General features: G+C 30.0%; 2 protein-coding genes across 9 annotated transcripts in view; one reads left to right on the top strand and one right to left on the bottom strand.

Moving 5' to 3' along the window:
• On the top strand, positions 1–21,650 carry Muted (biogenesis of lysosome-related organelles complex 1 subunit 5). Its single transcript, XM_076505215.1, has 5 exons — positions 1–282; positions 11,025–11,107; positions 13,756–13,885; positions 14,086–14,151; positions 18,863–21,650. The coding sequence occupies exons 1-5, from the start codon at positions 246–248 to the stop codon at positions 19,039–19,041; spliced, it is 495 nt and encodes a 164-aa protein (XP_076361330.1). The 5' UTR covers positions 1–245; the 3' UTR covers positions 19,042–21,650.
• The window catches only part of LOC143252684 (lysine-specific histone demethylase 2-like), a 71,555-nt gene continuing 68,165 nt past the window's right edge, over positions 19,814–23,203 (bottom strand). For all 8 annotated transcript variants that reach the window (XM_076505208.1, XM_076505213.1, XM_076505209.1 and 5 more), the window contains one exon: positions 19,814–22,861. In XM_076505208.1, the coding sequence (XP_076361323.1) occupies positions 22,763–22,861 (99 nt within the window). In that variant the 3' untranslated portion in view covers positions 19,814–22,762. The remainder of the gene's footprint in view (positions 22,862–23,203) is intronic.

The raw sequence follows: 23,203 nt of genomic DNA, 5'->3' as shown, positions 1-23,203 counted from the left end.
ATCATTAATTTATACTGTATTTTTCATTCGTTACTCTCTATTTTGCATTTAATTATTTTAACTGTCACCCCTTGGTCCCTTTATAGTCACTAATACTGATACTGAGTATGACTTAAATTAAAACTATTCGATATATAATTTAGTCTCATAGGATAAACATGGCACTGTACTGGTATTTTCGTAATTATTAAAAATTGCCAATATTTATATATTTTGTTTAGAGGGACCGTTATATTACAACGAAAATGGTGGAAGTAGCTTCTATTGATAATGTTGTGAAAGGTATACATTATTCTTATTATTAATAATATTATTCATAACTTATGATATTCTCTTTAATTTTGACGTGGTTAATCTCACAGGTTATATATAAATAGGTTTTTATCATTATGATTTAAAATTTAAGTTAAATTTATGTTTAAAGCTGAGACTAGATCAAGATCCATTTTCTAAGTTTTACTTCTAGCGTTAAGAGTTGTTTTTATAATTTGGTAAAAACTTACCTTATCGAAAATTTTAAAAGGGAATATATTTTTTGCATATTTCAGGAAACTAGATAACCAGATGTGCATGAGATCAGTCCAATTGGAGATAGAATGTTAATATAATTCGGAATTTATTACTTGTAATTGTATATATTCTCAAGACGGCTGGTATAGGTTTTAAAACTTTTAATTGAAAAAAAAGTTCAGAACAACGTCTCGACTTTCTGAGGCCCCCTTTCTGGTTAACAACAACAAAAAAGTACTAGGCTTTCGTAAACTGTAATTTTACTAGTATGAACCTGATTTACACAAAAAAAGTCAGTAGTATTACAAAGGTATTTGTACTCAGAATATACGTCTTAAATTTTAATTGAAAACGTTAGTTTGACTCACAACACGTTGGAGTGCAAAGTGTTGTTCATTTGAACATTGAAATTCATTTGCCCTTTGTACAATTTACATATTGCATTTCAATAACCTCTAGAAGCTCTGAAATGTGTATCAGTAGTTTATTTCTGTATATTATATTTGGTATTTACTGTTGCTAAATTGAAAATACAGGGATAAGTGAATGATTGATAAGTCTGGCATCAAATACATAACATTAAATAGTACTCTGTAAAAGGTTGTGGCATATGCACTTTGACTCTAATCCATGCACATTGAATGATACTAAAAAGTGTGTTGATTCTTTATAACTAGTTGTTTATACGTAACTAAAAGGTTGGATTAACATAACAAATTTGAAGTATGGCTGTATTTTGCACAATGGGACAATTCTGCATAACAGGTTAATTCTGTAATTAGTAATACTAATAGTAAGACTTAGGTCAATAAAGCTATTATCATGATTAAGGTATAATTATAACAATAAAAAAAATAACATAGAAATGTTGTTATTAAGCACATTATTTTTTATTATTAGTGTGAAAAAAGAAAGTTTAAACTTTGAATACCTTTTTGGGAAAAATTTATCAAATTTTATAAAAAAACGGACAAGTCTTTGTAACACTTACTAATAGTACAGATGTAAAGATTATGACCAAAATTTGTGTATATATACATTTGTTTGGCAAAAACATGATTTGACTGTAATTTTACTGTTAAACAGTACAAGATGCAGGAATTTCTGGAATAATGTGAGAAAAGTGATATGGGAGGGGGTTCTTTAATTCTTTTGAAAGGACAAATGTTGGGAATGTACTTTTTAAAAGTGTGTAAGTAAGGATTCTAGTAGGTGTCTGTGACTTACTGGAGATAAATTCTATGATAAATGAACAGCATACACTCTACTTGTTGTAAGGTAACATATTCAAAATTTGTTAAATATATGTACAAAAATGTATACCTTACATACTATATAGTATACCTTACATACTATATAGTTCTTTTCTTGACAAAAGTTCACTTAGGTGAATTCAATTGCTTTAGAACTTGGTTCACAAGACAAACAGTTTTTCTCTAATTTCATCAAATTAGTCTATGTATAACTCAGTTACACTGGCCCATGAGTTATCATAGATGTATCCTGAATTTTTGATGCTCATCTATTTTTTTTGTATTTAGGCCCCACATTAAAACAGCCCATCTGATTTTTGTCTAAATTCACATGGGAAGGTTTAGTTGCTTTTGAACACCCTTTGATGAGACAAATGATTCTTATAAAAGGTTAGAAAACTCTAAATCTCACTTTAAAATATCAACCATTAGACTGTTCACTCCTTTATAGGTTAACTTTACATTTTTTAACTTTTCTATGACTGAAATTTTTTTTCACTTGGCTTTACTTTGGCATTATTCCTGCTTCCTAGTCTCTTGGCTGGTTGCCACTACTCATGTCTCTTACTGAAGCATTCTAGAAATCTTTGTAGTCTCAACACCAGTAACTTACAAATGCAACTTCCAATAATTATCTGCCTTTAACTCTCTTATCATAAAAAATATAAACAATCATAAAGTATTAAGACACAAAATAAATTAATTAATACTACCTATTCTAAACAATATTTTGTAAATAACAGTAACTAACATCCACCATTGACATGAACATTAATAGTTACAAGTTCATCCAGTAATGCTTAATTATTAAAACTGGTGAACCAAGGCAATTTAAGGATGATATTGAGACAATCCTTATCACCAATGTTGTTAACTATTGTGTCTAACATCATGACAGTGACTTTAGTCATTTCGTTATTCACTACATTAATTAGATCTCAGCCATACTGAATATTTTGTAATGAACACAAAAATTCTATGTCACTGTTTTTATCTTCCAACAGCTGTGAACTACTGTGGTTTGTATTCATGCTTGTGTAAAAATGGGCTACATTCAAACAAGATTTTTTCAAGTATCTTGTATTTTTTTCCATTCTGAATCCAAGGTGTCATTATGTTAAAAAGTGATTCAAAGAAGTAATATGTTAGGTGTATGCTCTAATAAAATTGTTATTTAGTGTATATTGGAACTGCAAGTCCATATTTGTCATAAATTTATCAATGATTTCATGCTACATGTAACCTGTAAAAGAAAGATAAATAATGAAATAAAGATTATTTATGAAATGTTTGGCTTGTTTTTAATTTTGCGTAAAGTTACTCGAGAGCTATCTGCACTAGCAGTCCCTAATTTAGCAGTGTAAGACTAGATGGAAGGCAGCTAGTCATCACCACTCACCACCAATTTTTGGGCTACTCTTTTACCAATGAATAGTGGGATTGATCATAACATTATAACACCCCCATGGCTGAAAGGGCGAGCATGTTTGGTGCAACAGGGATTTGAACCCATGACCCTCAGATTACGAATCGAGAGCCTTAACCCACCTGGCCGTGCCAGGCTTTATGAAATGCTATTATGAATCAGTACATTACCTCCATTCACATTAATAACTATTTTCTGTGCTGCCCTCTATATTAAAAAAGTTTTCACATTCCACAAGCCTTTGATCTCTCACTCATCTTTCAGCTGACTGATCCAAATGTGTTTTGTATGCAGTTCATTATGTGACAATCCTTTACCAATAAGCGTGCAACATACATTCTCTTGACACATGGTTCTCTCTATTTAATTCTATCAAACTGTCACTTCATGTTTGGCAGTACTATGTTGTAACATTTAGTTTGTCCTCTTTTCAAGATTTTCATATACACCCTTGTGCAAATTAATTGAAACAAGACGGAAAATTACGATTTTTTCAATTTTTTGTGTTTTATTTCTGAGAATCCAAAAATTACTCACAAATTAATATATGATATGACCGCCTTTATTTTTCAGAATATCATTAATCCACTTTGGCATCGAGTCCATGAGTTGACTGCAATCTTTACTTATTTTTTTGTATCAAGGTACCACACCTCAATTATGGCCTCAATTAGCCTATCTTTCATGGTACAGTCTTTTCCCCGAGGTTTTTCTTTTCAAATTGCCCAAAGATTTTAAATAGTATTTAAGTCCTGAGAGTTTCCTGGCCAGTCCAGCACCTTTATTCATGTTGTAGTCATAAAATTCTTTATAAGTTTCGATGTGTGGCACGGAGCCAGATCTTGCTGAAAAATTTTAGATCCATCTGGAAATCTCTTTTTCAATTCTGGAACGACTCTTCTCTGCAAAACTTCAATGTACTGTGGTCCTTGCATCATACCTTCTACGATACATAAGCCTCTGATGCCATAGTAGCTGAAAAAGCTCCAAAACATCTTATTCAAGGGATATTTTACAAACTGATTGATGTGAGATTCTCAAAGTTTCTCATCTGGAGATCTGTGAACATGCAGGCTTCTTTGACCCTGTATGAAGAAATGAGTCTCGTCACTGAGTAACACCTTTCTCCATTGTTCTTGTGTCCAGTTCTTGTATTTCAGACCCTATTGATATCGTTTTTTCTTCATTGAGTTGGTAAAAAGTTGTTTTTTAACTGGTCTCCTTGCTTTTCAAACATAATTTTGAATGATGTAATGTTCCTCAAAATTTTGTCATATATCCCAAAAATAGATTGACCGTACTGCAAAACACAGCTAATGATGCTGTCTGTGTGAAAAAATGACTATTAAAGGAAATCAGCGGGTCCAGAGAGCCTACACTGGCTGCCATGCTGAAAATATTGTGAAATGACCATTTGTTTCAATTAATTTGCACAAGGGTGTACTTTTTGTATCTTTGTATTCATTCCTCTCAACAAATTTACAGTAGTGGTATTTGTAACTTGTTGAGCTACTCTAAAGTGGAAATATTTTATATTTCTATCCATTTATGGAACTTATGACTTTATTACAAATACTCATTATTTCTTTCCACCAACATATTTGTAGTTGGTTATTCATTTTACATTGCTAATTCTACATTACCACTCTGGGGGTTGTATGTTCTATCAGTACATTTACATGGACTTCAGGTATCAGCACTCTGGAAAGATTTTTGGCTTGAATTTGTTTGGCCTTGAATTTTGGGACCCACACATTTTGACATACAGTCTGCTGATTTTGGAAAGATAAGATGTTATATTGTTATGGTTTTTGAATAATTTTATTTTTAATATTATTATCTGTAGTTATTTGGGTTATATAACATAAGTTTTATTAGATTGGTTAATAGTCATTTAAGTTTAGGTTAGCAGTCTTATTTGTATCTCTTCTCCTATATCATTTGCTTAGGCTTATCATGGTATTTATTTTTTAGGATTAACTGTAATTCATGTTACTGGTATATCAATCATTAATTATATTATTTTTCTCTGTACATCGTATCTCATACATATGCTATTGTTCAAACACATTTACTTTAAGTCTTTTTCATTTTTGTTATCATTTACCTTTATTTCTTCTTCATGCTTACTTGCTTCATGTGGAACCCTTGAGCTGGGGTCCACAAAAACTTCTCCCAGTATTGTAAATAATATTGTTAGGTTAGGATTTTTATTTTAGTGCTTAGTGGTATCCTTTGTTTTGTACAAATCCAGGACAGTCAAATCAACTTTTGATGTTGCATTCTTATTCACAAATACAGATTTCTGCAAAAATTTGATGTTACTTTGATAAAGCATAAGATGCAAACTTTGTGAAAATTATAACTATAAGACTTGAATGTAGTAATCAAATAAAGTTGACCACCAAAATTTCTTTAATTTTTATAAATATTCAAGAAGTTTTATTGAATGATGTTGTAATTGCTCTAAGTTTTTCTTTACATGAATTGAATTTTCATTTTTTTTATATTCAGACAATTTTTTTCTGTAAAATTATGTCTTACAGTTTCCAATCATTTTTTAAAATTTTTATTCTCTTGTATTTGACTGAAAAATGTGTTTGACAATTGGTTTATTGAAATAGAATCATTTCTTTCTAAAGAAATGCCAATTTTATTCAACAAAGCAATAAAGTTTTTGTAAAAATTCATTATTTCTGATTTTGAAAAATATAAGCTTTGATTACCAATTTACTCACCCAGTTAGATTCTAACTTTGAAACAACCAAATCTAAAATTGCAAACAAACTTTCAAGATGTCACGAAAAAAATAATAAAAAATAAATAAAAAGGTAACTAAAAAATATTTGTGTGAGACATTGTCTCTTTTTTCAAAATCTGGCGAGACATTGTCTGTATTCCATACTGTACTGTTTTATTAGGTTTAAGAAGTGTTTGTTATTTTCAGTTGTAGTTCTACTTCCAGATTAATTGATAATTAAGTTAAAGATCTTGTTTTATTGCACTTAAGTGTCTGTTTTTTTTCATTTACTTGAGGATATATTTACAGATTTTTCAATAATTAGGTTAAATATCTTTTCCTCAACACATAACATCACATGCACATGTTTATTTCCCTACAGAGTTCCTTAACAGTTCCCCTGTGTTGACTATTTCATTTTCATTTTTTCATAATTTTTTCTTTACAATTTATGCTTCTTACCATTAATTTTGTTTATGAAGGCCCCTGGGATTTAGGATCTACCCTATCTGCACTCAGTATTGCCCACTTTCCTTCTATAACAGGTTTTGTCAGTTTTCCTCCACTTTATAATGGATTACCTCCTAGGCCTTATTCATTCACGTCTTTAGTAATAATACTTTACCTTTTATTTTGCCTATTTTTTGTTTCATTTTACCCTGTTGACCCTCTTACAATGAATGTTTATCTTTCTCCATTCTTCAGTGTTCCACTTATATTTTGGGATTTTTATAAGATATCTCTTTCTTCTTCCCTCCATATTGGAGTTTTTGTCATTTTTAGTTCTTTCTCTGCATGTGTGTTCTCTTCTTTTAGGAACTTCTTGGGTGGGACACTATTGTTTATTTATCATCCACTACTAATAGGACCTGATCGTCAGATCTCTTTCTCTGCTGTTCAAATTTTTTTGATACGTCTGTATATCTGGTATTATGTGGGGTATCTGTGATGTTGTATCTATTTTTTTTTGTTCTTTTGTTTCATTCCAAGATAATATTATCTTTATTAATTTTAGATGGTTTGCACCTTTTTCTGTTTTACCTGTTTTACGTACAGATTTTCTTCATTTGTCTTATATGCACAATCACATTTGTATAGGGTGTTTCTGTAAGACTGCAAATGTCCACAGCACACATTTTGGTTTTTGGCTTTTTCACCACATGACTTGGTACCATTTTTGTGCCTTTACCTTTGGACTTGTTTTGTTTCCATATATGTCTTTTGTTGGGCAATCTTTGTTTCATTTGATTTCCACACTTTTTGGGAGATTTTATCTACATCATTCATTGGATGTTTAGTTTGGGTTAGCTTCTTCTATATGGGTATAGTCTTAACATACTAGTATATTCCTTCCACAGTCAGGTTGACTGTTAGACAAGTTTTTTTTTCTGTTACATACATATCTCACATTACAGTGTCTTTTGGGGGTGTATTTAAAAAAAAACATTCTATGGATAACCCATAATGCTGGGTTTACCACACTTCATCTGCCTTTTCTGGATTGTTTTCTTTCCATGATGCTTATTTCCAAAGGTATGGGGTGTGGTTTGATCAGTAGGAGGCTTCAGGCCAATGGAATACAGATGAAAGGTCTTGTCCCCTTCACACCTGGGCACTTTTGCTTGTCCAAGGTGCTTCAGTTCACTCTCTTTATCTTGTTCCACTTTGACTATTTTTGATGGTGGTAGTTATATCACTCACCAAGGAGACACTCATTTTTGTTCCATTTGTTGCAAATAGTGTATTTCTTTTTTTGAACCCACACACTTAACATATGTCATCTGGAAGGTTGTGTTTCAAATGCATTGTTCTCGTTGATAATAGACTTTTTAGTCTTGACATACATTCTCCCTAGGAGCATTTTTTGGAGGCTCTGTTTCCTGTGGGGTACTCTTCCTCTTGATGTTTTTGAATCTTTTATCACTTCCCAACTAGTTACCTCTTGTTTTGGTCTCTGGTTCATCATTCACTTGTCCTTGCTGCCAAGTTTAGACAGGTTTACATCCAGTTTATAATGTTAATTATATTCTCATTCCATTAATGTTTTTCCCTAAATTTTGTTCATCCATGTCATTTCAGTTTAGGTTTTTCTGAATGATATTACCTGGCTGACACTGCTTTGGTTTTCTTTGCTATTTCAGTTTATTTGTTTCTTTTGTTCTGGATCAGTTTTATTAACTTTCATTTTAATGGCTCATGTGGTATATTTCTTTTGACTTTTTCATTCCTTATCATCTTCCACATTTCTTCTCAGTGGAATCCAGGAGACCTCTGTCCATTACATGCTGTGGGTTGCTTCATTGTTTTCAAGGCTTTTTTTTGTTGAATTCATTTTCTGTGATTTCCTTTGCTTACTCCACTGCTTTGCCTGTAATGTTTTTTCCCTTCCTCCTTTATCTATTGGGTTTGGATTATGATTCAAATGGCATTTTATTCCTTTTCTTCTTCCTGTCATCACTTCTTGTTGTCTTTGCTGTGGTCATGCAACTTCCCTTCTCCCTGCATGTCTACCCTTTTGTTCTTTGGAGATACTTCATTTGTTAAGTATTAAGACTACATGGTAATATGTTCATCTACCATTGTCTGTTTTGAATAGCTGTTTCTTCCTTGTTGTGATACTTTTATCCACATGTTGCCATTCTTTAATCTTTCATGACACTATGAATAGGTAAGTTACCTTTTATTTTTTAGGTGCATGTCCTTATCTTTCTTTTGGTTCCCATTTTGTGGTGAGTGGTGCCTGTCCAGCTGTACTGAAACTAGTTAAATCTGCATTGTAAGACCTTGTCAGCTTTTACATTATGGCTTCCATGGTCAAAAACTTGCACTGCTGAGATAAGTGTTTCACAAGATCTGTTGTAGGTTTATCCTCCTGATATGTTTGCTTCTTTAGTTTGTCTGTCCCGGACCATACTCACCAGTGTATTATGTGGGTAAAACAGAAGGGGACAGCTACCTAACCCTGTCTTTCCTTCTACTGAATAAGTTAGTATGGTCTGCTTTTTTAAAATAGGGTTTCATGGTCATCCATTGCATCATCTCAAGTATTGTTTTTTCTTGGGACTTTTCACCATGCTTTCTCCCCCTCTGTTCTTCTAGTGGAGTTTGAAAGTCCATATCACTTTCCAGTACCAAACCACTGGAGTGGTGGTGGAGGCATTCTCCTGAATGTGTTAATGAAATACAAATTGTGTGTGTGTGTATGTTTAAATGATTACAAAATAACTCAGTTGAGATTGGGGAGGTGGTGTTCTACTTTTGTAGATGATAAGATATCCTTCACTGTGTAACATTGGAGTGAGCCATTAAAATTGCTGTTCACCACTTAGATTGTGATCCCTCATCCTACTCCTCTATGGATGTGTGTTCTCATGTTTTGAATTTTGAACTGAACCAATCAATGCAAGTCCTTTTACATGTATTATAGACATGACTTTTTCTTCTCTCCTTTATACTGTTGTTACTTCATATTTGTTGTGGGTCATGATGAAGATACTTGCAGGTTACCATGGTTCTTCTCCTTCTGCTTTCTCTCAGTGTTCTTATTCAAAGGATGTTACTGTGCTTGGGGCAGTTCCTGTCATTTCAAATTTGAGACGGTTTACACCAGACAGACATTTTTTTGATATTGGACTCCAGGATTGATCAATCAGATCTTTAGCATGTGTTCCATTTATGGCTTGGGGGATATGAAATGTCCTCAGATCTTATGAATTTGAGTGAAAATGATATGATCCTCATTTCTACTTCTACCGGATAGCTGGGTTTTGGATTGTAGTTGACTTACTGACAGTATAATCCTCATCCTACCTCCACATGGATGCTGGTTCCCAGCAGTATGAGTTTTTGGATGTATTTGATTTTCCATATGTGGTCCATCGTATCCTAGCCACTCTGCACCCATTAACACATCCATTTTATTTTATCCACATTTATGTTTTACAGGATTTAGTTCAATTAATATTATTTGGTGTGGATTCTTATCCTTCCATAGTTCTCTCCCACTTGGATGTGTTGGTACTTTTTTTCTGCCCATATACATGTGACATCTTTCCACAATTGACAAACAGTATATCTGATACAGAATTGGTCCAGTCTCTCACATGTGATCTTACAGTACAAGGATCTACTCTGTAGGGTATTTTTGGATCCATCTTTCTTTTTATCCCATCATTTTTTCACATTTTCAATGCGATATTGTAGTTGTTTAGGATAAAATGAAAAAGGGCCCATATAGACCATTATTATTATTAACAGAGAAATGTTATTACTGAGGATGTTAGAATTGTTAAGAAAAGTTATTGTTTTCCAGTACTGAAAATGTATTTCTGATAGGTACTAATCTTTACACTGAAAACCAGTGCTTCCATTTCCTGCCAAAACTTGAAGTGTTAGTTTGGTAGAATTAAATAGGGGGAGTCACATGCATCAATCAACTGTTTCACACTTTTACTGGTGGAGGGTTGTCACATAATTTGCATGCAGGACCTAACTGATTCAGTCAGCTCAAAGATAGGTGGGAGATTTAAGGCTTGTGGCATGCAAAAAGTATTTTTGCATGTAGAAGGTAGTATTGAATGAGAATAGCTGTTTATGTGAGAGGAGGTAAATACCTATTGGAAACAGATTTTCAGTACAGGAAAATAAACTCTTCTCAACAATTCTAAAACCTTCAGTAATAATAACATTGCTCTGTTGACAAAAAGAATCTAAGCAACTCCTTTTTGTTTCTATTTTATCATGACCTAGTAAAGTGTCTTTAATTTGTGGCCATTTAGCCTCAAAACTTTAGTCAAACTCTTCAAGAATTTACAATTTCAAAAAGTGTCTAGAATGGAGAATACATTTTTTATATTAAAAATTGCTGTATTTCTGCATGTTAAACATTTAAATATTTTTGTAATTTGAGTTTTATGTAACTTTGGAAAAAAGCAACTTTTAAAGTCTGACTAGTCAGAAACTTAAATGTCATGTTCTTGGGTATGTTTTATGAAAACAGTTCATGCCTTGGGTTTTAGTCTATTATTTTGATTTTAGTGTATCATCATTTTGTAAATTTGTATGCCTATTTTTATGACTACATTTCTTTTTTCAGATATAGGGGAAATTTATGCCCGTTTGTTTGACCACCGACCTTTTGTTCAAGGAGAAATTAACTTTTTTTTAAAAGAATTTGAGGTTTGTATATCTTTTTTTAATTATTTTAGTAATAAATATACATAAACATAATGTTATTTTTTTCTAAGTTGTATGCTTTGAGAAGTTCAATGGTGTTTATATAACTTATTTAGAAATTAATACAGTATGGAATGTATACTGGTGAAGTTAGGGATACAGTCTTGTTAATTTGTATACTATTTGAAAGTTCTACTATATGGTATGTGAGACAATTCTTGAATAACTTAATAACTTTGAATACTTAAAAACACACACCTGCTTTTATTTTGGAATTTCTAGAATACTTGTTAATATACAACTGGGTTAATATTAAATGTTAATGAAACGTCTAGTTTTTTTGGTATGACTGATATAAATAATTGGTTTATTTATAATCATTAAGATAACTGTTTGTAGTTAGATATGGAATTTTTGGATATGTTTTTGCTTCTGTTTTTAAACTATTCTGAACGTTTTTAAGTTTAGTGTGCAACTTAAATTTTCAATGCTAGAAAGTAAGGATGAGCAAAGACTTCTTATTGTAACATTCATTGCAACTCAATGGTTCAGTGCTATTGAGTAAAGATGAGAAACAGTTTATTGGTTTGACATTTATTGCAACATAAGTTCTCAATGTTCCAAAGTAAAATAGAGACTCCTTATTTTAAGATTTATAACTTAATCCTCTTTTGTTTCTTACTTCAGTGTTTCTTGAACTTTCTGCTAACTATCAGTAGATATGGTTACGTTAAAAGAGGTGTAGACTTACTTGAAATACTGTGTGTGTCTCCATTAAGTTTTTCCATATTTTATACTTAGCCTATTTTTTTATGTATTATGAAACCAAATGTCTGTTGTACAGACACAATATTTTTAGACATAGAAACATGCAGCTGAATAGTAACATTATTATAATCCTTAAATTTTTATAATAAATAATAATAGCTTGGAAAACAATTTCTGAAATGACAAAAGTGTATTAGTAACAAATATAAGCAGTTATAACAAAAATATTTAGTTATAAAACTGTTATTTTATAAAAAAAAATTAAAATTATGGACAGTACACAGAATTTCTTTTCTAATAATGATGCTTTAGTTAAAGATAATTTAGAGTTGAATGGTGATACTGAACAATAAAAAATACAAACACAAGAAAGTTTATTGTTTTATTTCTAAAATGTAATAATCCATGAAAGAATCATTGACCAGTAATGTTAATAAAAATTATTCTAGTTGATCTGCCTAAAAAGGAAAGTATTTGTTCAAGATGCATAGTTAACAGTTATTGTATTAATTCTATGTGTATTTTGTGAAGTATGCCCTTATGTTTAATGAAATGACAATATGTAAAGCTTAACTAACCATGTAGAAATATGTAATATATAATGTATGTTGACATTTTTTAGTGTTAAAGATGAATGTATGTATGTATGTGTGTGTGTTTATGCATATATATATTAGTAAAGTACATAATTGTTAGTTTTTAGTTCTGTAACTTAACTGGTTACTTTTTGGAATTAATTGTTCAATAAAACTGAAATAAAATTTATAAAAAAAAAAAAAAAAAAAGTAAAATAAAGATAGTTATAAACTTGTATCTTTAGTATACTATGCTACTCAGATATTGAAGTTCGTGTCTGTGATGCAATGGAGAAAGCAGTAATTGATCATCTTGCTTCAGTATAATTAAATGTAGCCACTACTGTCAACATCCATCAAGATACTGGCAATATTTTACAGGCAGTTTTAGGGTAGTTGGAAGTTTCATGCACAAGCTACAGTAGTGAGATTGGAACTTTGGTTACCTTTTTTATATGTGATGTAGTGCTGCATTCTAGTTCAGGAAAGTTTAAAGATCTAAAGCATCTGAATTAAGACTGACAAATAATAACATGTATCAGAGAGGCAGCAACTGGTCTGTGTTGATCCAAGAATCTCAATAAACTGTTTCTTGAAGACTCTCAGAGTTTCAGCTTTGACAGTGTGGCTGAACAGTTTTTTTCAGACATTCATGACATTTTGTCCAAAGAAATACTTATTTTGTACTGTTCTTAAATGTTTGTTTTGTATTTCTAGTGTGTATGTGCATCATTAAATATTTTCAGCTTTCGCTAGTCTGTTGTATTTCCACATTGATTTATAGATATAACAGATTTATTTCTTATATAGAAAAACATACTTTGAATTTCTTTAAGGTTTTTCCCATTTCAAATTATATTTTTATTATTTTATTATTATTTTCTGAAGACTTTAAACACTTTAGATACATGTTGCATGTTGAACCTGTGCATCTGTTGATCTTGCTTATAATTTTTTACATTCTTAAGTAATATAATTATAGTTTTAAATAAAGAAGTTGCATGTGTGTTAATAGGCTTGATACTATGTAAAATTAATTGATTGATGCAATGTTATTATTTCTGTTGAGTTTGATATGTTGTAACATTTGTTACATGTACCTAAAAAAAATTATATATTACTTGAAAGTTTCTTTTCACATGATAATATTATTCTCTGTAATGTACATACTTATTTCTTAGCTTGTTTAGTTTGATATGAGTAAGTCTTAAACATAATTATGTATTACAGTTAATTTCTTTTTTTATAATACAGTGATTAGTCACAGGTTTCACTGTTGTTTTGATTGGGCTTTGTGTTCTTATGCAGGAAAAAAGAAATGATAGAGAGATTGAACAATTGTTTGAAATTTTGGAAAATGTCACGGAAATTCGTGAGACACAGTTAGACAAAGCACAAAGACAGGGAGATACTCGTCTGTGTAACCTCACTGGAAATTGTAAGTTGTATTATGATAAGATGTAATGTTTTATCCATAATAAAAATACCAGAGAATGAAAAATGAGGAAGGGTGGTTACTTCTATACATGTAGTGCTGTCTATGTGAAACAATTAAAATGTATATTATATCTTGTAGTTGTTATTTTGGTAATTTTACTATAATCTGTTGTTGCTTTCTTTTTTTTTTATTGAATGTAGTAGAAGTTGCACTGCAGATGTGCAGTAAAATTGTGGAGAGGGAAGAGGAGACAAGTGATCGTGTGAGTGTTTCATTTTGATTCCCCGTATTTATTAAGTTTTTCCTGAATTTGATAAAAATATAAGTGACGTATAAAAATAAATAATTTTTATAAGATTTTACCAAAACCAATTGTTTCAGATGAATGATTGTGCTTTTCCTGTGCCTGCAATGTGAATTAGTTTTATTTCATTTTTTTTATGATTTATTAATTAATAAAGTACTCAAATCCTTCTATCCAAGGTTAAATTTATATTTGAATTATCACCTATATTTTTTTTAGAACTACAGATGTTCTCTTTTTACTGTTATTTTCAAAGGTTATATTATAAAGATATGTGACAGCTGTAAAGCTGCCGAGCTAAGAAAAACCTCGTGATATTTACAAATGTACACATGTGAATATATGGTAAGTTTTTAAAAGAACTGGTCTTAAAATTTAAATTCCACCTAACTCTCTTATCCATTCTCACAGAGATATATCATCACACCCCATTTCTTTATAATACTTTGAAATCTTAACTTACAGTTGTGAAGATTGCACACCTTTGATAAAAGAAAGTTTACATATTACAAATGAAAACATAAGCCTTAAGAGAAATACCAACTTTTTTTTCCCCCTTGCTTTATTCAAACAGCTCTTTAGGTGAATATTTCAGTTTCTTAATATGTAATTTCATTATATTGAAGAATTTTCTTATTGATTATTCTAATGATGGAGTACAAGATCTATCATTCAACTATAATGATAATTTACAGTTGCTGCCATGATTCTTTTCTTTATTATAAGAATGTATAACGTGAAAACTTGTAAAATTAAATATTTTACTACATTTGTATTTGAAGGAAAAAGTTTTGTTTAATTTGCAGTTTTATGTCAATCAAAGGTTAATTATTTGAGCATCTTTTGCTAGTTTACATATGCTGTAGGAAATGTTTTGTCCCAGAATTGAAATTTATAAGGTTGTAAACAGTTGGAGCCATATTTTGACCTCTGGGAAAGCTTTTGTAAATCTTTATTGTTTCATCTTTTTTGTGTGTCTTTTAATGTTTGCACCTCTGCTTCTGTAAGCTGAAAAAAACAAAAGCATCCAAAGCATCCAGTAGAATAAGATGGCTAACTTCACATTACATGTAATTGTAAAATGAACCCAGTTTTAATTATGAATTGCATTTCTGGTTAACCCTTTTGCTATGGGCTCTGTATAATATACATGAGTTTGTTTATACATCTGCACATGTAAAATATTTGCACTATAACTTTTGATACAGCATGTGTATCTTCACAAAATTTGGTAGACTTTTAGTAAAAAATTACAAGGTTTTTGTACATAAAATTTCAGATTTTTAATGAGATATTTTTACTAAAGATTTGTTTGTGAAGATAGTCTGTTTTGTTACTATTCTGAATGCAAAATGATTTTGTGTTATGATTAAGAAAACTATTCATTGTCCCAAAAATCTCAAATATTATTTGCATAATTTCTGAAACCACCTAAATACATTTCATATGTTTGTTTTGAGTAAGACTTTATATTTTATGTTATTTTCTGTACTTTAACTATGTGGGATCTGTCACTTGACTAACCTTGTAACCATCATAAAAAACAAATAGGAACTAAATATAAATTATGCTTTTTTCGTATTACAATGACTACATATTATAACACATATTGTCATATTTCAATTATCATGTATAATTACTATTTAGGAATAAATCATTAAACTTATTTTTCTTGAAATATGGAACAAAATATTTAGAAGTAAAGCAATTATCTCTTCTCATTATGACCTTAGAACTTGGTTGCTGGATGAAGGTTGATAAGTCTTTTAAAATTTTGCATGTGTAGGATACCAAACAAAAATTTTATTTTTTTTAGGTTTTATACATGTAGTTGAATAACCAAAAAAATCATAAATAACTATACTGATACTATAGAATTCCATTGTAATTTATTAAGGTTAGTAACTAAGATATATTTAAATTTAAAAAAATACGAAACTTTGAGCACAACCTACCTTCACGAAACCTTTTCACAAATTAAAATGGCTGAGAAAACTGCAAAGGAAACATTCTAAGCTGTCAATTGGTCATTCATATCATACACTTTATATGCAAAAACGGCTCGTTTGGGTTGAGAAAATATTTTACATAGAAGAGCGAACAATGTTTCGACCTTCTTCGGTCATCGTCAGGTTCACAAAGGTTTGTTTGCTTTCTATGTAAAATATTTTCTCAACCCAAATGAGCCATTTTGCATATAAATTTCTCAACAAGTGGGTTTCTCGACATCACTGATTATTACATCATACACTGTATTAAGAATATATAAGGGATCATTTCAAAAAAATTGAAAGAGTTGAATGGTACCACCTTGTTTTATTCAGTACATGAGTCATATCTCAGCAAGATAAAAAGATATGAATATTTTATATTCTAGTTTGTAAATAGTAGTAGTTTGAGTTCCTAATTTGTACAAAGCTATAGACTCAGTATTTTGACATCACAAACATCTAATTTTAAACAGTGCTTCATTCAACTTACCATATGACTCACTAGAATATATATTTAGATGTGTTCTTTTAATATTCATTTTTAAATTAAGAAATTAGCATGTACATAACATTAGAGTTTGAATTATGATCTACAATTTGATTCCAAACTTAATTCACATAAATTCATGAAATAGTAGTTTAATAAAAGTTTGAATGCAAGTCAACAAATGTAATGTCATGGTCTCTGACCTGTTGCAAAAGGGTTAAGCAAAGATTGGACATAGACCTATTTTGGATCATGAAAAAATTCACTTTCTTTAATTGGGGAACATCTCACCTTTTATGTTAGATAAAATGGACCCTCAAGATGAGGTTTAAACACCGTATCTGATTGTTACTGCAATTTAAAATAAATGCATTTCAACCATTATTTAAATGCTCCCAGCAGTTATCAGGAAAGTCATGTTCCATGTAGGATAACGTCACAGAAGAACATAGGTGTTATTACTGGGTTGTGATGTGCATTGAAGCCAAATCCAATGGCAGAGTTTACATCACTGTTGTGATGCAAGATGCCCTGCTTCTTATCCTAAGCCCCTCATTGTAAATAAATTGCACATTATGAAAACAGTGAACTTTATTTTATGCCATATTCGGCTGTCTATAATTATTCATTGTTTGAATCCAACAAAGTAAAATTCCCTGATATATTTACTTTCTAATGAATCATAATTCAAAATCTAAATTATGCTTTGATCATTCACAGTTCCCTCTATCTGTCAGCATGTTTATGCATGTTACATGAAGAATAGTTACATATAATTTACTTTGAGGGTAGCACACTATTAGTAATTATTAATTCACAAAGAAAATCATCTAAATATTTGCATTTTGGGATTGAAATGTACAATTTAGCCAGTAATGCGAAGGAGCAATAGTGTTTGTTTTAACAAAAGTTTTCTTATTCTTCCACACACAAATATGAAGGAACAAGATATTACAGTTATGTAAATGTGGTCATAATGTTGAAAAATCTCATTTTCCACTGTTTAGATGTCATCATGAAGTTATAATGGCTTCCACATATCTTGCAAAAACCTTAAAAAGAATAATAAATCCAGGTCTGGAAAAAGTCATGATAATGGAGGAAAAACTATGAATTTATGTAATATATTATCTGATCTAATGAGTTAATTATTTCATTTAACAACTGAATTAAAATTGAATTAATTCAATAAAATTTTAAAATTAAAATGAATGAGGTGGAGTAGACTTGAGTGGTTGATGTAAAATCATAGTTATGAAATATGGCTGAAAAGTAATGAAACATTATTTTTAGCCAAAGGTAATTACCCCGAATTACCTATGTCAAATTCTAGTGAGAATCCATAAATGATTTCTGAGCTTAAACAAAAGATTTTGGAACAGTGCAATATCAATTTGAAGAGTAAATTGAAAAAACAAAAGATCCTTGTTGTATTACATTGATGTACTATAGACTGATCAATTGGCTTGTAGTATAGAACAGTTATTAAAATTGTTGTAAACTTTGTACATTAAAATAAAAAAACAACTTAGTAAATTACATGAAGCTGCTAAACAAAACAAAACGTTTAGGTGCAAAAGTCATTCTGAAATCTTTTTTTTTTCTGGTCAGTTTTTACAAAAGATAAATCATGCAGAAATTTCTGAATATTTGTTTTATGAACAAATACAATTATATAATTTTATTATAGACATTCGCTATTCCTTATTTCAAAGAAATTACTTTTGGTTGTTTAATTTATTTTCTACTTACAGGGTTTTAAACATCACCAAAGCCAAAATTTAGAAAAGCTGTTATTAAACCTACTGACTGTAATCACTATGAGAAAGACTTGGGTAGGCTAAAGCCCCCCAAAATAATTTAAGACTTAAAAATCTATTAGCTTCTCATTTTCCAAAGTAGAAATTGTTTTTAAAAAAGTGCTTAAGTATAGTTATAGTTCTTGCAATCTTTGATTATTTTAATTATTGCCAACAACATCTAGATTCTAATAATATTTGGTTCATTTCTTTATAGAGATGCAAGCCTTTTCCATATGCTTTAACTTTTTTCTATATAGTAGTCTTTTTGATAGGGATATTACGGAAATGTTTCTTTAAAACAACAGAGAACAAATGCTTGAGAAAGCTTTATCATATATACACGTGTATATATACACATCTCACTTCATTAATGATTATTATAATTATTTTTAGGAAGAACTGCTGACATACTGGAGAGAGAAGAGCGAAAAGAGTGGGAAGCTTTTTTGAAAGATATTCAGGATAAAAATAACCTAGTTGATCAAGCCTTTGTGGAAAAGGAAAATGAACTAAGAAATTATTATAGGGAACTGGAAGAAAAGATGCATATCTCTTCACACCAGGCAGAATGAAAATAATATGAGTGACACCTTTACATTGTAAAGAACTGCTTCTGTGTTGCTTTTCAAGTGGATTGGAATGTTGGTCTCTGTGCTGAAACCTCCTTAACAAAACAAAACAATGCAGGAGTAGTCCACTATAAATACAATACTTTCAATGCCTATGCTGTATAAAATACAGTGAAACAGTATATATATATTGGTAACATACTGATTGAAGTAATTTTTCTTGTGACTTAAAATATTCTGTAATTTGTGTTTACAAATACAAGTTTAATTTAACATAAATACATGTTTCTGAAGGTTTGAAAATTGGTAAATGGAGACAGTATACATTAAAACACAGAGGGTTTGTACTGATTGAAAATCACCATGTATTGCTTTTGACAATGTTTTTTTAAAATCATAAATACACTATTGTGTTAGAAGGTATTATTTAGTACATCTAGTATATTTGCAAGATGTCTATTTAAAATATGCTATTTTAGCCCTTTTTTCCCCACAAAAAAACATTACACATTTACGTTCTATTCATTCTTGTTGGTATTAATAAGTTGGATCTAAAAATGACATTTTCAGCAATAACCAAGAGATGAAAACTTATCTCAAATTGTACAGGTAAGTACATATGTATGAGCCTTGTAGTTTTTTTGAAAAAGTTTATCTGTGTACAAACATATAGTTATTGTGTGTAAGCGTGGATGATTTTCTGTAAATATTCCAAAGGTTTTTTGTTGATAAGAATATAAAAATTAATGCAAGATAGTGATGAAATCAAATGATGTTTGAAAGGAATTTTCATATTTTATTATACATTACTGAGTTACCCATGCTTACAGCCTTTGCTTTTGCTGATCTTAAGCATAAGGTGGAAGTCCTATGTATTCTTGGCATATAATTCCAAACAAGAAATAAATGATACAAATTATTATGATCTTCACAAACACACACGCATAGATATAAAATACATAAAAATAACAATGCAGTACATCAAAAAAAAAGATGTTGGAAAAGACTATTGCCCAGAGTTGTTGAACTAGTTTAAATTCAAAGGTCAAAATGACTGCCTTCAAAGTAAATATTGTTACTGATAAATATCTTATTTCAGGACATAATGCAAAAACTACACTATGTAACCAAATATTAAATACAGAATAACACGCACCACAGTTATGCCAGCTACAGTCTTACTAGTTTTAGGGTGAAATACACATTCAAAAATACATAACTTTATTACTTCATCATTATTTATAAACTCATTTTTTTCTACAAACTAAATAAACATAGTAACAACTATCAGGGTAATTATGCAGTTTCAATAACTAATTTTTAATGAAACAACTAGTTGCTGTTTCATATGAGACATTCACAAAAACAATATTAGCTTGAATATAAAGAAGAGAAGACACAGGATGATAAGAAATCTAATTATGGTTTTGGTAAAGCATACATACCTAAAGCATAGTTCATTCCTTTTACCAGGTAACTTTACTTAAAACTTATCTTGGATTGCAAAGAGTAAAGAAAAAACTCACATGCAACAATTATTTAAAGTGTTCTGCAAAAATGACACTTTTAAACAGTCAACATGCACATACATTCTTAGAGATTTCTGAGCTTGTATGGACAATGAAGAATAGTGTACCTTCCCATATTTTACTGGCAACAAACATAAAATAGTAAATTAGTAATACCTTGATAGCAAAATATGAAAATTATGTCACAGGTTCAATAATAAATGCATACAAGAATTTATTTCACAATGTTTTTTTTTTTTGCTTGGATATGCTTTCATTCTGAATTATACATACATTTCTTTCAAATAGAGTTAAATTATTTTGATATTCAGTGAACATAATAAAATGGGTGGAGAGAAGACTTCGTCAATCTTACAAAGCATTTAATTGAATCAGTGTATAAAATCTGATAATTTGGTAAAATTCATTAAGCAGGTTCATAAATAACTCCCATTATCACACTCACCACGAGTATCTATTTCACAAGAAGTCTTAATATTTCAAGAAGTAAAAGTAACTCAAATTGGAAATATTTTGATGGAAAAACTTTTTAAAATCAACATTTAATTTGTACTTACTTCTGTTATTGATACTGCTGCCTTAAGTTATTGATTTAGATACTATGTACGGTCTGTTATAACGTTTTAGATGTGTTATTACAAATAACATTTGAAAGTTGTAGTCAGTAAACTTACATTGTAAAATTATCTTACACTTTTATAGATATGTTTACTAGTATTTTTACTTATTTTGGTTAGATAATATTCAATATTGGTTGATTACTTGGGAATGTGAAGCACAATTAGGAAAAACAAACAGAAAAAATACATGCTGTATACAGGTATTAACATTTGTACAGTTATACCATGTCTTTGCTTAAACCCACAGTTAATACCCATGTCACACAACTATTAGTATTGATTTGCAGAATCATTTATTGTGACATGATAAAATTTTATAGGTTATTTTAATGAAGGCTTTTTTTTTTTTTAATTTTCTTAAGTCTTGATTTTGAAAATAAATATGTATGTATATATATCTATATATATGACATACACACATTTTAAATGTATAACATTAGCATAAAAAGCTATTTCAAAGGTCCACATTTTTGATGTATTTCATATTAATTTTGTTGCACAGTCATGATTTAAGTATAATAATATGTTAATAGTTTATGCATTATGTTACATAGAGCTCGGATACTATTTTACAAAAGCTGTATAAACTAATGATTCCTGTGCCAACAATAAATAACAACAAAATATATTCATAACTAATTAAAATGGCCACTGTAAGAAGCCCAAATCAGAATTTTTCACCATTTCTTAAGTACTCGTATACGTGTTTGTAAGTAAAAGGAAAAAAAAAAAAAAAAAAGAAGTGAACTTGAACAGTTGTCCTATTCTGAAAGTTTAATACATTCTTAATAACATATAACATGCTTGTAGTTTGTTATAATACACTGGATGCATGTATGTATATTGCTATTCAGACAATACTCTAAAAATTGCAGTAACATTCCTTATTTAATAGAAAATGACAAAATTAGGAATGTGTTTTGGTATTTGAATAACCACTGCGACATGACAAAAATTGAACAAACAATGCATAATTTTATAACAGTATTAACTGTTAGCTATTTTATCAAATTGCTTCTTGTGTAGTTTAATCATAAAATATCAATTATAAAAACTGTTAGCTATTATTACATCTTATTACACAAATTGAATGGGACACTATTTAAATAAACACTTAAAATACTAGACAAAATCACATAGGTGATTCCGTAAGTTCATATAAGCATCATTCACATGCTATTATAGTTTGAGTAAATTATTACAGCAAATGGTCCCTAAATGAAAAGAATATAAAGAAAAATGCAAAATTTCCAACTCAATTCTTATCTGGAAAATAAATGTTCAGCATTTACAACAAAAATGATATTACAGTAGAAATATCACAGACACAGTTTTATTTATGAAACTGATCAACATCAAAGTCCATTCTTTACGTAGTTTATCCTTTTCATTTTTTAGACAAATTGTTTACAAAAGCAGCTACATGATATTTTTACAAACACACACACACACACTAAAGGATTTCTTTTCTAATTTTTTGTAAAAGAAACTACCAAATTCAGGTTTTTTTTTCTATACATTCAAAAAATGGGATACAGTTGACCAAGACAACTAAAGTAGCAGATTTACTAAGAGTCAATCCTGTTCTGTACAATGTTCTATCACTTTACTTGCTTCCCGCAGACCGCTAAGGTATGCTCCTGTTACTGTCTGTGGAAGCTGTCTATTTGTTGCCTGAAAGTAAGGAGAGCTATATTAAATGTTTTGCTTCAGTAACAATTGTGGATAACTGAATGGCTATGCTACTAACAGTAGATTCAAGCACTTATATTTACACATTTTGAAATCAGTTTTAAACTGGTAATGGTTGTGAATTACTGCATAGCTATATTACTAATACTTGATAGACAAAAATGTATTTGCTAGTCATCACAAACATTTATCAAGTGTGTTTCATGTGAACATTTTTAAACTGTAGGACATACTCCAACTTACTAGAAGTATTTTTTCTTTCACTCAGAGGTTATTATTATTAATAATTCAAAAATCTAGTGATTAAATGATTTGTTAAAATTG

Source organism: Tachypleus tridentatus, chromosome 6, assembly GCF_004210375.1.
Source record: "Tachypleus tridentatus isolate NWPU-2018 chromosome 6, ASM421037v1, whole genome shotgun sequence".
In the NCBI taxonomy this organism is placed as follows: Eukaryota; Metazoa; Arthropoda; class Merostomata; order Xiphosura; family Limulidae; genus Tachypleus; species Tachypleus tridentatus.
Note: the sequence above shows the minus strand (reverse complement) of the source record. Positions and strands in the feature narration are given on the sequence as shown.

Bases quoted from the DNA above. Each gene is read 5' to 3' on its own strand.
- Muted (XM_076505215.1), top strand. From the start codon at position 246: ATGGTGGAAGTAGCTTCTATTGATAATGTTGTGAAAG. The intron at 11,108-13,755 runs GTTTGTATATCT...GTTCTTATGCAG, and splicing joins TTTTTTTAAAAGAATTTGAG to GAAAAAAGAAATGATAGAGA. The intron at 14,152-18,862 runs GTGTTTCATTTT...AATTATTTTTAG, and splicing joins GGAGACAAGTGATCGTGTGA to GAAGAACTGCTGACATACTG.